The sequence below is a fragment of the Bos grunniens genome, chromosome 16 (assembly GCF_055505025.1).
Source record: "Bos grunniens cultivar Pamir isolate PY7600 chromosome 16, Bosgru_T2T1.0, whole genome shotgun sequence".
NCBI classification, from domain to species: domain Eukaryota; kingdom Metazoa; phylum Chordata; class Mammalia; order Artiodactyla; family Bovidae; genus Bos; species Bos grunniens.
The window spans coordinates 46,124,722-46,141,510 of NC_141180.1; the positions used below are offsets into that span (position 1 = coordinate 46,124,722).

General features: G+C 38.1%; 1 protein-coding gene across 5 annotated transcripts in view; it reads left to right on the plus strand.

The window, feature by feature from the left end:
• EXO1 (exonuclease 1) overlaps positions 1 to 16,789 on the plus strand; it is a 43,952-nt gene that overhangs the window by 12,593 nt on the left and 14,570 nt on the right. For 3 of the 5 annotated variants that reach the window (XM_086342679.1, XM_086342678.1, XM_086342680.1), the window contains exons 9-11: positions 535 to 631; positions 7,858 to 8,083; positions 10,618 to 10,864. In XM_086342679.1, coding sequence (XP_086198805.1) covers positions 535 to 631; positions 7,858 to 8,083; positions 10,618 to 10,864 — 570 coding nt within the window. The remainder of the gene's footprint in view (positions 1 to 534; positions 632 to 7,857; positions 8,084 to 10,617; positions 10,865 to 16,789) is intronic. The other 2 variants (XM_086342682.1, XM_086342681.1) reach the window with 1 other exon arrangement.

The window sequence follows — 16,789 nt, forward strand, 5'->3', positions numbered from 1 at the left end:
TGTGAGTTAAAAATTTAGAGTAACTATTTGTTTATAAACCTGAAGCTCATCCATTATAACTTGCTGATTACTTAGGTTGATTTGACAGAAACATGTACAGTCAGTCACTTAAAGTACATACTCCAGAGGTGGCACTGAAGAGAAGCACTCATGGTAAGCAAGCTCAGTTAATCAGGAAGAACGCTTTGGTCATGTGAGTACACCAGTTGAGGATGCTGTCCACAGAGCCACTGGCCACGTACATACAGGGTGATGTGGAGCTGTGAGTCACCTGGGCAGGGCTTTCCTCTCCATCTCCCTTGACAGGGAATAACTGATGCCGTGGGGCTTTGCTTCAGAAAATCGCCAACTCCTGCTGTGACTAGTAAACTATCATGTGGTTTCAGTGAAGCCAAATGTGGAAAGGAAGTAGGGTCCTTTGAAGTCATAAACCTGAAGGTTTTCTCTGACAATAGACCACACTTTGCTGTCTTAATACAGTATTGTTTGTTTGGTTGTTAGTAAAATTGTTTTTCCTTAATCTTACCAACCTAGGTATGTTGATGATTCTATAGCTCTTCAAATAGCACTTGGGAATAAAGATATAAATACTCTCGAGCAGATTGATGACTACAATCCAGACACTGCCATGGTAACATATTAAAGACTTCTTTCTAAAAGCATGTTTTGTTATTGCTTAGGAACTAATACTAAAGGCAAATCTTCACTTAGTAAACATCTTTTAAACATTTCTACATGCAAGCACCGTACAGAGTGTTGATTGAAAACAACTCAATTCTAGAGAAAATATGTCTCTTAGAACCAATGGGTATATTGGTTAATTTTCTTAAAAAGTGACCACATAATATAAGACCTTTATACTTGAACATTTTTTTTGAATATACCAAGTGCTTAGTGCCTTTTTCTCATCTCACCCAATCCTACCTCTAGCATTTGGCATTGTTGAAGACTCAAATCTAGAAATACCTCTCAGGAGTAAAAACTTTTTTTTCTCTCAATCACAGTTTAGCAGTACTTACCGAGTACCTCTGCTGTATGTCATTCAGTCCTTTCCTGTTTTCTTCTACTTTTTCCCAATAGTATGTCTCTTGTGATGTATGCTCCCATCGTTCTCTCTTTTCTGTTCATATTTCCAGATTCTGTTCTCTCTTATGTTCAAATTTATTCCTTAATAAGTTCTTACGACTCTAATTGGAGAAGGAAATAGCAGCCCACTCCAGTATTCTTGCCTGGAGAATGCTATGGACAGAGGAGCCTGACAGGCTACAGTCCATGGGGTCACAAGAATTGGACACGACTTAGCAACTAAACCACCACCACCTTGACTCTAATTATCTCATTTTATGCAGAGAACTTGCACATCTTTAACAGTCTCTAATCTGTGTACCAGCCACAATAATTGTAAATGTCTCCTGTGTCTACATAAGTACTTTCTTATAACCTTAAATCTATCTACAATAAAAAGCAAACTCTATTTCTTATCAGCTTTTTATAACCTTTATTCTTTTTAGCACTTATTACACCATAAATTCGGAGAAGGCAATGGCACATCACTCCAATACTCTTGCCTGGAAAATCCCGTGGACGGAGGAGCCTGGTAGGCTGCAGTCCCTGGAGTCGCTAAGGGTCAGACACAACTGAGCGACATCACTTTTCACTTTTCACTTTCATGCATTGGAGAAGGAAATGGCAACCTACTCCAGTGTTCTTGCCTGGAGAATCCCAGGGACGGGGGAGCCTGGTGGGCTGCCGTCTGTGGGGTCGCACAGAGTCGGACACGACTGAAGCGACTTAGCAGCAGCAGCAACACCATAAATTATGTCTCAACCGTTTATTTTCTGATTCTTTCCAATAGACTGTAATCTTCATAAAGGCAGGATTTTGTGATATTCATTGCCATATTTTATTTACCATTTTTTGTAATGAATGAATGTCAGTTACATGATCTCTATTATTCTCTCAGACTATAAAATTTGGAATTTAATTTTTTTTAATTGAAGTATTGTTAACTTACAATATTATATGATTGACCCTTGAATAATATGGCTTTGAACTGTACACATCCACTTATTCATGGATGTTTTTCGATAGTAAATACTACAGTACTACAAAATCCCATGGACGGAGGAGCCTGGTGGGCTGCAGTCCAGGGGGTCGCTGAGAGTCGGGCACGACTGAGCGACTTGACTTTCACTTTCCACTTTCATGCATTGGAGAAGGAAATGGCAACCCACTCCAGTATTCTTGCCTGGAGAGTCCCAGGGACGGGGGAGCCTAGTGGGCTGCTGTCTACGGGGTTGCACAGAGTCGGACACGACTGAAGCGACTTAGTAGCAGCAGCAGCACACCATCCATGGTTGGTTGATTCCGCAGGTGATAGAGAACTATAAACACAGAGGGCCGACTGTCAGGTATACTCAGGTTAACCCTCACATTGTTCAAGGGTCAACTGTATTAGTTTCGATTCTACAATATAGTAATTTGATATTTCTGTAGATTATACTGCATACAAAGTTATTATAAAGTATTGACTATATTCACTGCTGTACATTACATCCTTGTAACTTATTTATTTTATACTTGGTCTTTTGTACCTCTTAATCTCCTTCATCTATTTTGCTCCTCCCCACCCCTGGCTTCTCTTTCATTGCTAAGTCCTCCTACTTCTTTTTTGTCTTTCTGGTTAATAGTTACTTCTTTCTCATAGTTTTTAGTCTAGTCCAGATCTTTACCTTTACTCACCATTCAGTTCTTTACTAAGCATTAATTATTATAATGAACATACTCTGGAATGTTCTGGAATATAAAGAAAAACAGAACATAATCCTTGCTTGTAACATACTCATTGTCTAAGGGAGAGACACGTGGTTATATACATAGAAATATGGTATGTCCCATAATAGAGATGTATTCTAGGCTCCATGGAGACAAAGGGGATGCACTTAACTCCACCGAAAGAGAGAATACCTTTTACTAATAATAAGAGACATTTATTGACCTGTTTTCTAAGTGCCATTCTAAGCACATTACACATAGTAACTTATTTACTCCGTAAAAAGCCTCTGAGGGCAGTACCATTATTTCTACTTTGCAGATGAGGAAACAATTAGAGATTAGGTGACTTGCCAGGTCATACATTTAATCAATGGGGAAGCTCTGACTCCAAGCCAAGCCCTCTACTGTCTCCTAATAGAGGAGCTAGAGTGTGTCCTGGATTTACAAAGATGAGTTGGGATTTTCAAAATGGGTGAGTGGTTTGAGGCTAAAGGAATAGCATGTATGGAAGAGGATAGCATATTAAAGGTACTCAAAGTAGTTCATTCTGGCTGGACTAAGAATGTCTCAGTGTTTACCAGCTAAATGAATCAGAGCACCTTGAGAAAGAAAACGAAATGAGCCTAAAGAAGATGGCCACAGAGAAACTGGTGACAAGTTGAGCATTGAGAAGAATCATTACTGTCAGCTGAAATAAGCCAAGCTTATTAAGACAGCACAAATGTATAATGGTACTAAAAAAGAACTTTATGTTCATCAGCTCAAATTACATAATCCTTATACTCAGGTTGCTGTTTCTTCTTTTCTGTTTCCTCTGTTCTGTTTCTGGAACTTCTATTAGTTAGATATTGGTTTTTCCTGGTCTTTAGATTCTGGAACTTTTCTATCTTATTCGTCTTTGTCTTCTTTTCTTTCTGGGGGAGACTTTTTTTCTATTTTGTCTTTCAACTTTGTGCTATCCAGTATGTTAGCCACTGACCACAGTTCAGTTCAGTCACTCAGTCGTGTCAGACTCTTTATGACCCCATAAATCGCAGCACGCCAGGCCTCCCTGTCCATCACCAACTCCCAGAGTTTACCCAAACCCCATTTCCATCGAGTTGGTGATGCCATCCAGCCATCTCATCCTCTATCGTCCCCTTCTCCTCCTGCCCTGAATCCTTCCCAGCATTAGGGTCTTTTCCAATGAGTCCACTCTTCGCATGAGGTGGCCAAAGTATTGGGGTTTCAGCTTCAACATCAGTCCTTCCAATGAACACCCAGGACTGATCTCCTTTAGAATGGACTGGCTGGATCTTCCAGTCCAAGGGACTCTCAAGAGTCTTCTCCAATACCACAGTTCAAAAGCATCAATTCTTATACATGACTACCGGAAAAACCATAGCCTTGACTAGACGGACCTTTGTTGGCAAAGTATGTGGTTATTTAAATTAACATTAAATTAAATTTTAGTTCTCCAGTTGCATTGGTCAGTTTTCAAGTCCTTAGTGGCTACCATGTTGGACAGCACAGAACTTTTCTATCATTACAGAAAATTCTGATGAATATTTAGTTTTTGCTGTCATTTTCACATCTAAGAACCCTTTCTAAGACCTTGTTTCATTTCATGAATATACTCTCCTCTTTCCCACTCCTCTCAGAAATTTAATATTAATTTTAATATTAAATACATGTACATTTTCTTGTACATTTCTCTTGTACATTTTCTTCTCTCTGCATTATTTCTGTTAGCTTTGGATTTTTTTTTTTCCTATGTGTTTTGGCTTTTCTCTTTTATGGTGGAGACTTTTCTAACACCTAGCTTCTTGTCAGTTTCTTCCTATTTGGGAGAGGCACTGAGAAGCTTAACAAGCTTTGTGTAAATGAGTGGGGCTTATAGTCTTGGGTTTTATTACTCTTGGTTGAACTCGTTAGCAACAAGCTGACTTTGTTTTGTGAATTCTTCAACATCAGCATGTTTTCTTTGTACAGTTCTTTTTTCAAAAATGGGATCCTCCAATTTCTACTTAGCTATGTAAACATTTTAAGAGCAAGCTAGGGAAAATAAATTGGGGTGGACCAGGAAGGGGTGGATTTCCCTAGTGGCTTAGTCAGTAAAGAGTGCCTGCAATGTGGGAGACCGGGGTGTGATCCCTGGGTTGGGAAGATCTCAACCCAATGGCAACCCACTCCAGTATTCTTGCCTGGAGAATCCCATGGACAGAGGAGCCTGGTGGGTACAGTCCATGGGGTCACAAAAAGTTTGACACGACTGAGTGACTAACTTTCTTTTCTTTCTTTAGGAAGGGGTAGGGCTAGTGCCACCATTCAGTATTTAACCTTGCATTTGATCCCTGTGTAGACAAATGGCTCTTCTCACCTTTTGAAGTTTTTATGTTACTGTTTGTGGGTTTCGAAGGTCTGGTTGCTCTGAAGGCAGATGGGTATGAATTGACCATATTGGACAGATCAAAGATGACGGCCCAGGAGCCATATAATCCTTTTCTCAGCCCTCCCCCTATTTGCGGCCTCCATGGTACTTGGTTCAAGTCTTTCTCTAAGTTTCTGTATGTGGAATTAACATCATTCTTTTCTGCAGACACATGAGTTTGATCTTTCTTAAGCTACGTTCTTTATTTTTATCTTTTTATTGAGATATAGTTGATTTATAATATATGTTTCAGGTATACAACATAGTGATTCAGAATTTTTAAGGGTTATACTTTATAGTTATAAAATATTGGCTATATTCCCTGTATTGTACAGTATATCCTTGTAGCTTTTTTACACCTAATAGTTTGAACCTCTTAATCTCCACCCCGATCTTACCCCTCCCTCTTTGGGCTAGGTTCTTTAAATTTTTCTGTCTATACTCTTATCTTCACTATGGTTTGGAAATCACAGATATCTCCTAATTTTTCTGCAGAGGAAGTTTACATTTGTTTCTTCTTATTGGTTTGGGCGTGATTTTTTTCTTATTGAATTATTATTGACATATTAGTTTCAAGTGTACACATAGGGATTCCATATTTATATACATTAATAAATTATCATGATCAATCTAATTACCATCTTTCACCATACAGAGTTATTATAATTTTATTATTATTATTTGGCCATGCCAGCATGAGGGATCTTGGTTTTCTGATCAGGGATCGAACCAATGCCTCCTGCATTGGAAGCACAGAGTCCTAACTACCGGACCATGAGGGAAGTTCCACAATATTATTGACTGTACAGCCCTCCACATCCGTGGGCATCTGCAGATTCAACCAACCCAGATCCAATTAGATTGAATCCTTGGATGCAGAATCCATGGATGTGGAGGGCTGACAGTACTACTCCATTTTATGTAAGGGAGTTGAACATCATGGATTTGGATATCTGAAAGGATCCTATAACCAGTCCCCTGCAGCCACTAAGGGATGACTGTATTCTCTGTGCTGTACATTATAGCTATGTGACTTATTTACCTTATAATTGTAAATTTCTAGACTAAGGGGACTGAAAAGTCTTTATTCTGCTATCTTCTTTACACATTTGAATTACTGATATTAATATAATTTCATCAAGAATGATTCTCAAGTTTCTCCTTTGTCTCAGAAACTCAAAAGTAATTGGTTGTATTGCAAATGTTCAGATATCATTGGGAATGTTATGGATCACTAAGATGGCCATCCTTCATGAGACCAAATCCTTATCAGATCTTTTATTTCATGAGGACATTTCTTTCAGAACCACTAATTGTACATCAAACTAATTATTATTATTTATCTAAAATGTATTCTTCCCAATCAGATTTTCTACTCTGCTATTTCTCTTTTTTTAATGAAACCATCAATGAGATCTAATGCCATGACCTATACTGCTTAAGCTGTTTTTTATTATACCTTTTTTCTCAGTTGATTGTTGTTCGTTCTTAAAATACATTGTGAATAATGTCACATTCGTTTTTATTTATTTTTATATTTAATCCTTTCTTTAACTGAAAGATTAGATTCCAAATTCAAGTGGAACTTTTGTCACGTGGAACTCACACCCTTAGTACCAGCATTTTTTATACCATTGTTAATTTTTCCCTTTGCCTCTTCTACTCTATTAGAGTATCATTGGCACCCTTTTAGCAGATCATTGTCATCTAAAATATATTTATTGTGAATAATTTGTATTAGCATTAAAAATGATTATTTACCAATCTTTACTGTCAATAAGCTCTTTCTCAGAGAAAGTTTTATGCATGACTCAGTGTAGACCAAAGTAGCTTTTTGTTTAATACATAGGTATTGTTCACTAATACTTGCCTATTTAATACATAGATATTGTCCACTAAAGAAGCTATTGTTTTGTAAATAAGATTGTTTCCATTTAAGCTCATCCAAGTTCTGAAGATACGATAGTTGATTAAATATATAATTTTATGGTTTTGATTTTCAGATCCTTTGTAAAGGGTATGTCAGTAATTAGAGGCTTATTTGCTATATGATTATTAAACTAAATATTGCATATTGAACTATTACTCACATTTTAAAATATTACTCACATTTTAAAAGTATTTTTTTTCTGGTCATACTTCTTCAAGTGTAATTTTATTTCTTGCACCGCTTATCTTAGGAAGATATATTTTTTTATTGCTTAAAATGATCTAACAAGTTTGCTTGACCCTCATTAGGAGAAAAACAGACCTAGGGATACAAGACACATTTAATGGAAAAGTATAGGACTAGCAAAAGGGCTTCCCAGGCTGCTCAATGATCAAGAATTCACCTGCAATGCAGGAGACGTGGGTTCGATACCCTGGGTCAGGCAAATGCCCTGGAGAAGGAAATAGCAACGCACTCCAGTATTGTTCCTGGGAAATCCCATGGACAGAGGAGCCTGTCAGGGTGCAGTCCATGGGGTTGCCAAAGAGTCGGACATGACTTAGCAACTCAACAACAGCAAATAGGACTAGCAAAGTAGAAAGTGTTATTAGAGGATGGATATTTCATCAAAAGCAGTTCAAAGGAGTAATTTAATTATTTGCTTATAATTTATGTTGATACAGTGGGAAATGATTTAACCATTTTTCTTCTTTAAGTAACCTTTTTCTTTTTACTACTTTAGCCTGCCCAATCAAGAAGTCATAGTTGGACTGACAAAGCATGTCAAAAATCATCTAATATTAATAGCATTTGGCATAGGAATTATTGCCCTAGACGTGAACTGGATATTGTTTCAGATACTACAAAGGTGAAGGAAAATCCAAGTACTGTGGGCATTAAACAAGTGATTAGTATTAAAGGGTTAAATCTTCCAAGGAAGTCATCCATTGTAAAAAGACCAAGAAGTGGTATGTATTTTGTTTTTGTGAAATACTAGTGAGAACTGGTCACATTTTAGAAGTCTTTGTTAAATCTAAGGTTGTTAAGATTTTTTTTCCTGTTTCTTTTAGAAGTTTAATAATTTTAGTTCTTACATTTAGGCCTTTGATCCATTTTGAATTAATTTTTATATGGTGTGAGGTAAGGATCAAGGTTCACTTTTTTTTGTATATGGCAATTAAGTTGTTCTAACACCATTTGTTTAAATGATTATCCTTTTTCCATTGAATTGTCTTGGGTCATTTGTGGACTGTCAGTTGACCATATATGTGCAGGTCTCTTTCTGGGCTCTATTCTGTACCATTGATCTCCTCCTACTTTATGCCAGAAAAACTGTCCTGATTACTGTACCTTTATAGTCAGTCTTGAAATCAGGTAATGTGAGTCTGTAAGTTTGTTCTTCTTTTGAAAAGTTGTTTTGACTATTTTGTGTTCTTTGCATTTCCATACAGATTGAATCAACTTGTCAATTTCTTTAAAGAAAAAAAAAAGGAGCCTGCTAAGGTTTTGATTGGGATTTAGTTGAATCTATAGATTATTTTCCCAGGTGGTGCTAGTGGTAAAGAACCCACCTGCCAGTGCAGGAGACTTAGTAAGGGACTCAATTTCCATCCCTGGGGTGGGAAGATCCGCTGGAGGAGACCATGGCAATCCGCTTCAGTATTCTTGCCTGGAGAATCCCTTGGACAGAGGCGTCTGGCAGGCTACAGTCCATAGGGTCACAGAGTCAGACATAACTGAAGCAACTTGACACATGCATGGATTATTTCGTGGAGAATTGACATCTTAATGATATCAAGTTTTCAGACCCATTTATTTAAGTCTTCTTTAGTTTAAGCCTTCAGAAATGCTTTGTAGTTCTTAGTGTACAGGTCTTTGCACATATGTTGTCAAATTTATCCCTGTATTTCAGGTTTTTGATGCCATTATAAATGATATTTTTAACTGCAATTTTTGGTTCATTGTTAGTATATAGAAATACACTTGACTTCTGTATATTAATCTTGTATTTTGAACCTTACTAAAATCACATATTAGTTCTAGTGGAAATCTAGAGCCCTGTAGTAGAGACAGACCCCCTTTCAGACCAATAGTCAGCAATAGTCTGTCTGGCTATTCAACTCGCTGCAAATTCTTGTAACTAGTATATAATAACTTTTGCTAAGCATTGTCCACTATGATGATATGAGACACTGAAGTGTCTTGATCAATTCAGGATATACTAAATCTATGAATTTCTCCAAATAGATAGTCTAACAACATTATCATAAAAAGAAAATGAGGTTAGCATAGTGTAACTTCTTGGTGAAGGCTTTTCTGGGGATCCTACAATATTTTTTTTTTCCTCTTCTGTAGAGCTTACAGTTTCCTGCGTAATAAACAGATTTTGGTTTATACAAGTTTGCTGACCTGTAGGTATTTTTTTTAACCTGTACATTTTTGAATTTGAGGTGTCACCTTGTCTCTAGTATTTAGGCACCCTCCACTGCTCTACCCATGTCTTAATCATGAGCACTTACTCCCATGTGAGTGGAAGCTATTTAGACTGAGAAGTAGTTGGATTAATTTTAAGCACATTAATGCTTTGTCTATGTGCTTGCCTATTTCAGCTTTACCACTTTTATGTTATTTAGTCTTATGATTTATTCTTATACCATTAGATTGCTACATAACAATCTTCTAGAACTCTATAGCTGTGTAATGAGGATCAGAGCTAGAGTACAAATTACTTTGCACTATAAGACAATCAAATATACCTCAAAAACCATCTCAGTGATGGTGTATATATACATATATTAGGTATAGCACCTGGTTTTAATGAAACATTCTTTTAAACCAAACATAGATTAATCATAGGTTTAATTTTTTTCTTCCCGTGGTGGCTCAGCTGGTAAGGAATCCGCCTGCAATGCAGGAGATCCTGGTTAGATTCCTGGGTTTGGAAGATCCGCTGGAGAAGGGATAGGCTACCCACTCCAGTATTCTTGGGCTTCCCTGATGGCTCAGGTGGTAAAGAATCCACCTGCAATGCGGGAGACCTGAGTTTGATCCCTGGGTTGGGAAGATCCTCTGGAGAAGGGAACAGCTACCCACTCCAGTATTCTGGCCTGGAGAATTCCATGGACTATATAGTCCATGGAGTCACAAAAAGTCAGACATGACTGAGTGGCTTTCACTTCACTTAATTTTTTTTTTTTTTTTTGCAAAATTAGGCCCTTTTTTTTTTATATTCAAATAGTATAATGAGTGTAGAGCCTTGCAGAATTGATTGTATCCTGAAATTCATACAAATAATTGACATTAAATCATAGTTAATTTTGAAACAGTAAAACACAGCCAAGGGAATTTTTTTTTAATCATTGTTTTATTTCCTTTTCTGATGCATAATCAAAAAAAAAAAAGACTTTATCTTTAGGGCAATAGAACATAGGCTGTGAAACTGAGACCAAATCTCTAACTAGTCATGAAAGAAAAACTTACAAATAATCTTATTTTTATTTAGAAGAGCTGTCAGAAGATGATATGTTGGATCAATATTCTACTTCCTTTACAAAGAAGATCAAGAAAAATAGTTGTGAAGGTAATAAGTCACTGAACTCTTCTGAACTGTTTATGCCTGACCTGTTAGATGGAACTACTGTTAAAAAAAGCTTAAGCACACCACCTACGACAAGAAACAAATTTGCAGCATTTTTGCAGAGAAAAAATGAAGAAAGTGGTGCAGTTGTGGTTCCAGGCACCAGAAGCAGGTATTGTTACATCTATAGAATGTTGTGTGTCTATTAGATTATATACTCTGTTGGTGTTTATTTTCATTGTTATGAATAGCATTGAATCTAATGAAACAGGTGTAGGATTTGGCTTAATCCAGTTTATCATGTATTGCTTTAGTTCCACTTGGACTTCTATTACTTTTGTTATCTCTTGATACAGAACTAAAATAAGAATTGTAGACCTTACTGCATTTTGCATCAGAATATCCTCTGTTACTTTGCCAGGGGGCAGGGAGGATCCACCTTCTTTTTTTCTATTTTTTTTAGTTTGTTTAAGAGTTAAATATAATTTCACAAAGTACTTTTATAAATCTATTTAAATACAGATGACTATGGAATTCTCATATTAATTGATATTAATTAATATAATTAATTATATTTAATTATATAATTAATTTAATTATATAATTAATTATCTCATATTAATCTGATATAATACTAGGTGCTGGGTTACAGAAATGAGAGACATAGTTTTTGCTCTTGAGAAATGAATAGTTTTCCTAGTTGGAAAAATAGGTCAGTAACAAAATCATTCCATACCCTGTGGTAAGTACAGTGACAAAATCATGCATGAGGTGTTTTGCGGGCATCTAATGCTGAGACAGTGGTTGGAAAGGGTGAGAGGGAAGGGGCGCATGTAAAGTGTTCTTACCTAGGTTTAAATGATTTGTGAGTGAAGCAGATAAAGAATGGAGCTGGGTATTTTACCAGCAGACTCATGTAGCTTGGACAGAGGTATGGAGCGTGGGGGCAACTCTTTGCTGTTTGATCACCGCTATTATTACTTCTGCCACAATGTAAATTGGAAAAAGAATGAAAAAGGAGCAGGAAGGTACTTGATGAAGGAGGAGAAATAAGGAAGCCAGTTCATGAAAGGCTTGTGACCCAACCTAAGGAACTTTGAGTCTTTAAGGGTGATAGGAAACATTTAGAAGGTTTTAATCAGGAGAGGGTTGTGATTTGATTCCTGGTTTAGGTAGACCAATGGTCCTCAACCTTTTTGGCACCAGGGATCAGTTTCTTGGAAGACAGTTTTTCCAGGAACCGGGTGAGGGGATGGTTTCAGGATGATTGAAGCACATTGCATTTATTGTGCACCTTATTTCTAGTATTATTACATTGTGATACATAATGAAATAATTATACAATTCACCATAATGCAGAAGGGGTACATTCTGGGAGAGTGCATTCAATGGGAGCCTTGAGCTTGTTTTCCTGCAACTAGATGGTCCCACCTGGGGTGGTGGGAGACAGTGACACCTGAAGCATGTTGCTTATGTCCAGTCTACTCCATAACCTCGTTTTGGTTGCTGTCACTGCAGAAAACCCTGCTTCACAGAGTTAGGATGTTGGAAATGGAAGCCAACTTTTTAGTGTTTTTGTGGCAATCTCAGGCTATTCCTCCTTGACTTTAATCCAAAACGTATGGAGGTTTGAGGTTGTCTCAAACATACTTTTATGGCCACCATCATTTACAATCTCAAGCAGGTGATCCTCTTCTAGCATGGACAACATCTGTTCACCTGGCTTGTTCACAATTGGGTCACGGATACACTCCTTCCCAGTCTGGGGGTCTTTTGTGGTAGGGGAGTAATGCTCAAACTCTTGTGAAAACTGAGGCAGGTGATCATGCATCCAGCTGGGAAAAAGAAGGCCCTGGCTCAATCTCTTTCAAAATCTATAAATGTCAAAAAATCCCAGTGTTCACTTGTCGCCCCCATAATTCCAGTCTGGCTTTGAGTGCAGCCACTGTATCTGCTGACTTGAACACAGTTGTTCTCCCCTGAAGTGACAGACTGAGTTTGCTGAGCAGGTTGAATATGTCACACAAGCAAGTTTTGCAACCCCTTCTGTTTCTCTGAAATGTGCTACCAGTGGTGACTGTTTTTCTAAAAGAAATCTCTGGAGTGACTCTCATAACTCAGAAACTCTAGCCAGTGATCTACCTTTAGAAAACCACCTCACTTCTGTATATAAGAGAAGACGTGTGTCCATCTCTTCACAGAGTTGTGCAAATAGACTTGAATTAAAGGTGTGTACTTTAATCACATTATTTTAATCACATCCTGCAAAACGTTAAGTTCAGGTGATATTTTTCAGCTAGCCAGCATTTCTCTATGGATGACACAGTACACAGACTCATATTCAGAAATGAGCTCTTTGACCCATGTAGTGGAACCAGAAAGCTGTCCAGTCATGGCAGCCGCTCCATCTGTGCATATCTCAACACAAAATGACCAGTTTTCCTGATATGTAATCAGTCAGAGACTTTAGTTTTGCAGCTGTGGTGTTGATTGCCAACAGAAGTGCACATAACATATCCTCATGCACATCCTCCTAAAAAACAGATCACACAAAAACAGGCATTGTTGTCTTGTCAACATCGGTAGACTTGTCAACCTGGATTGTGTACCATGGTGACTCATTAATCCTCTCTAACAATTATGCCTCAATATCCTCTGCTGTTTCATCAGTTTGTCTAGTTATGGTGCTAGCCTAAAGGGGAACCTGTGCCACCAAAGTTCATGACAAGTGTCCTTAGCGGGATCAACTCCTCACCAAGAGTAAAGGGCTTCTTAACTTTAGCCTTGCAGTCAGCCACTAAGAATGATGCTCTCAGTGTAGACACACTTAATGAAGTGGTGGCCTTCAAGAATTGCTTCTCTTCTTCATGTTCACATTTTTTTTCTTTTGAATCTCCAGAGGCTTGTCTTTTGATCCCGGGTGCTTGGTCTCCATGTGGCAAAGTAGTTTTGAAGGTTTCATGGCTTCTCTAGATAGCTAATCACCACATATTATACAAAGCAGACCTGGAGAATGTGAATTGCATGTTTCAATGAACCCATAATTTAGGTAGGACTCTTGGTATTTTCTTTTAAATGCAGGTTTCTTTTTGTTGGCAGTCTTAGAGTGTTCTGCTGTTTCATCATTGGGTCTTTCCCCCTTTTCAAAGAAGTTCCCCAGTAATGTTTGTTTTTTACTCATTTTCACTAGGGTTAGCCTGTGGGCTTACCAAAACTGACTGAGACAAGTGTACAGGGTGGAAAAGAGGCAAGGAATTAGAGGTGGTAAATAAAATAATGGGCAGGCCACACATGAACTAAAAATAAGCATTGCATTCTGACTTAAAGCCTGCTACCAGATGTACGTGTACAACTGAAGTATATCAACTCACTCACCACTATAAAGCTTGCCACCAGATGCAGCATAATTGTCACTTGCCATCACTGATAGGGTTTTGATATAAGTCTGCAAGCGTGTGATTTGTTTGATCTCTGTATATCTCTGCCTGTGATAATCTCTATTTGCAGCCGCTGCCCAAAGCTAGCGTCACCACCTCAGTTCCACCTTAGATCATTAGGCATTAGATTCTTATAAGGAGCACGCAGCCTAGATCGCTCACGTGCACAGTTCACGGTAGAGTTCTCGCTTCTATGAAAATCTAATGCCACCAGTGATCTGACAGGAGGCAGAGCTCAGGCGGTAATGTGAGCAATGCAGAGTGACTATAAATACAAGTGAAGCTTCACTTGCTCATCCACCCTTCGTTTACCTCTTACTTTGTGGCCTGGTTCCAAACAGGCCTTCCCTGGTGGCTCAGACGGTAAAAGCGTCTGCTTACAATGTGGGAGACCCGGGTTCGATCCCTGTGTTGGGAAGATCCCCTGGAGAAGGAAATGGCACCCCACTCCAGTACTCTTGCCTGGAAAATCCCATGGACAGAAGAGCCTGGTAGGCTACAGTCCATGGGGTCACAAAGAGTCGGACACAACTGAGTGACTTCACTAGTCCAAACAGGCCACGGAGGTTGGAGACCCCGAGATGGACCACTCTGAACACACTGTAAAGAGTGGATTCTAGAGGGCCAATGGCTGTTGTCATAGTCCCTGCTAGTGAAGATAAGAATTTGAAGAGTCAATATAACTTAGGGGTTAGGAATTTGGACCCTGGGGTTAGACCACCTGGATTTTGAATCCTGTCCTGTTTACTCATGAGATGTTTGACTTGGGCAAGTTAATTTCTAGGTGCTTCAGTTTCTTCAAGTATAGCAATCTTAGGATTGCTGATGGAGTTAAATTATTAACCTAAGTAAAGTATGTAAAATAGTGCCCAGTAGATGGTAGACATACAATGAATAGCTCTGTTTCATTGAATTCGGATAGTAGTGCCACAACTAGAAACAGGAATTAGTAACTTTCAGATCAGATCAGATCAGTCACTCAGTCGTGTCCTACTCTTTGTGACCCCATGACTTGTAGCACGCCAGGCCTCCCTGTCCATCACCAACTCCCGGAGTTCTAAGAAAAGGAAAATTTATCAGCTTCTGTATTTCTCCAAAAGACTTAGAATGTGATTTTTTTTTTTTTTCAAGTTTAATAAGTTAGGTTGCAGCCAATTTTGTCTAACCATGATGATGGGAAATGGTCATGAAGGAATGAACCACTGGTAAATCCCTAAGCTCCTTTTAGGGGATGTGTCAAACCCTTCTCCCATCAGATCTTCTCAAGGAAACATTCACAGTGCAGTGAAATGATCATTTTGATTCTTCCTTTGTTAAAGAAGGAATTAACACCCTCATTAAAGGTGTTTGTTAACAATGCAATAATGAAAACATGGCTGCACAAATGGAAAATGGGTTTCTAGATGATATGTGTTGCTTTATACATTCTAGAAAGTTGAATTCTGTCATTTGGAGAAATTTTTGAAATTTGTGTTTTATCTTTCCTTTTGGGTAAAAATAGAATTTCCTTTTTCTGCCTCTTTGGAGACAGCTAATGAGAATGAAATGGCAATCCACTCCAGTATTCCTACCTGGAAGATTCTATGGACAGAGGAGCCTGGCGGGCTACAGGAGTCACAAAGAGTTGGACATGACTGAGCACAAACAAGCAAAACAAATGAGAAGAATGTCTGTGTATCTCTTCAGGTCTTGGCTGTTGAGTCATTGTGGAAGCTTAACGAAATCTTCATTCGAAGCTGTAAATAGCTGCTTTACCTAGTTTAGTGAGATGTTTCACTAATAGTTCAGAGGATGTATTAAGAAAAGCTTAGAAAAATATTTTTTTTCTGCATCAACTTCCTGTGAAATAATAATTGTGAGTGAAACTTCTGAGGTATAATTTTCTGATCTAGATTATATAACAATATCTAATAATAACTAGATATTATTAAATTAGTTTTCTCAGCTGATTTTCAAGATTTTTTTATATGTTATTCTTCACAACAGTATTATGAGATATTCAGCTCAGAGTTATTTTCTCTATTTTGGGCTCAGACATTGCGGCTCTAAGAGGTTAAGAAACTTTCCCAGGGTTGTGCAGTTAGTAACAGTGCTAGGAAAGACTCCCAGTCGTAGTTGATTAGCCATACCGTGTAGTGGTGCGTTGAAAGGAGCACACAGTCAGGTCGGCCCGGATTGGATTGTCACTCTGTTCTTTACTTAGACTTTCACGTGCCATTTAACTTCTTTAAGCCTATTTTTTTAACTATAAAATATGGGTTAGATAATATATAGAAGATAATATGTATAAGACTGTTCCAAGACTAGCGGCAGTTATGTGAATCAGACAGCTGGCATAGGTGCCCAGTCACTAACATATATGCCAGTGGTCGTTCCCACCCCATTCTTTTTGATGTAACATAACAGGAAGTGTATTAAATATGCAAAAGTTTGTCTCCAATTGCCTGTCTTTTGAAAGTCTGTTTTAAGTCTTTATCTTTATTATATAGATACTTATCCTAGAGTAATGCATATTTATTTTTTGAGATCTAGTTAAGTAACACCACAGGCTATTTGGAAAGAAGCAACCATGAACTGGGAGGAGTTCTGGGTTTTAATTCTGTTCTTTGTTGTTCAGTCACCCAGTCATGTCCGACTCTCTGCGACCCCATGGACTGCAG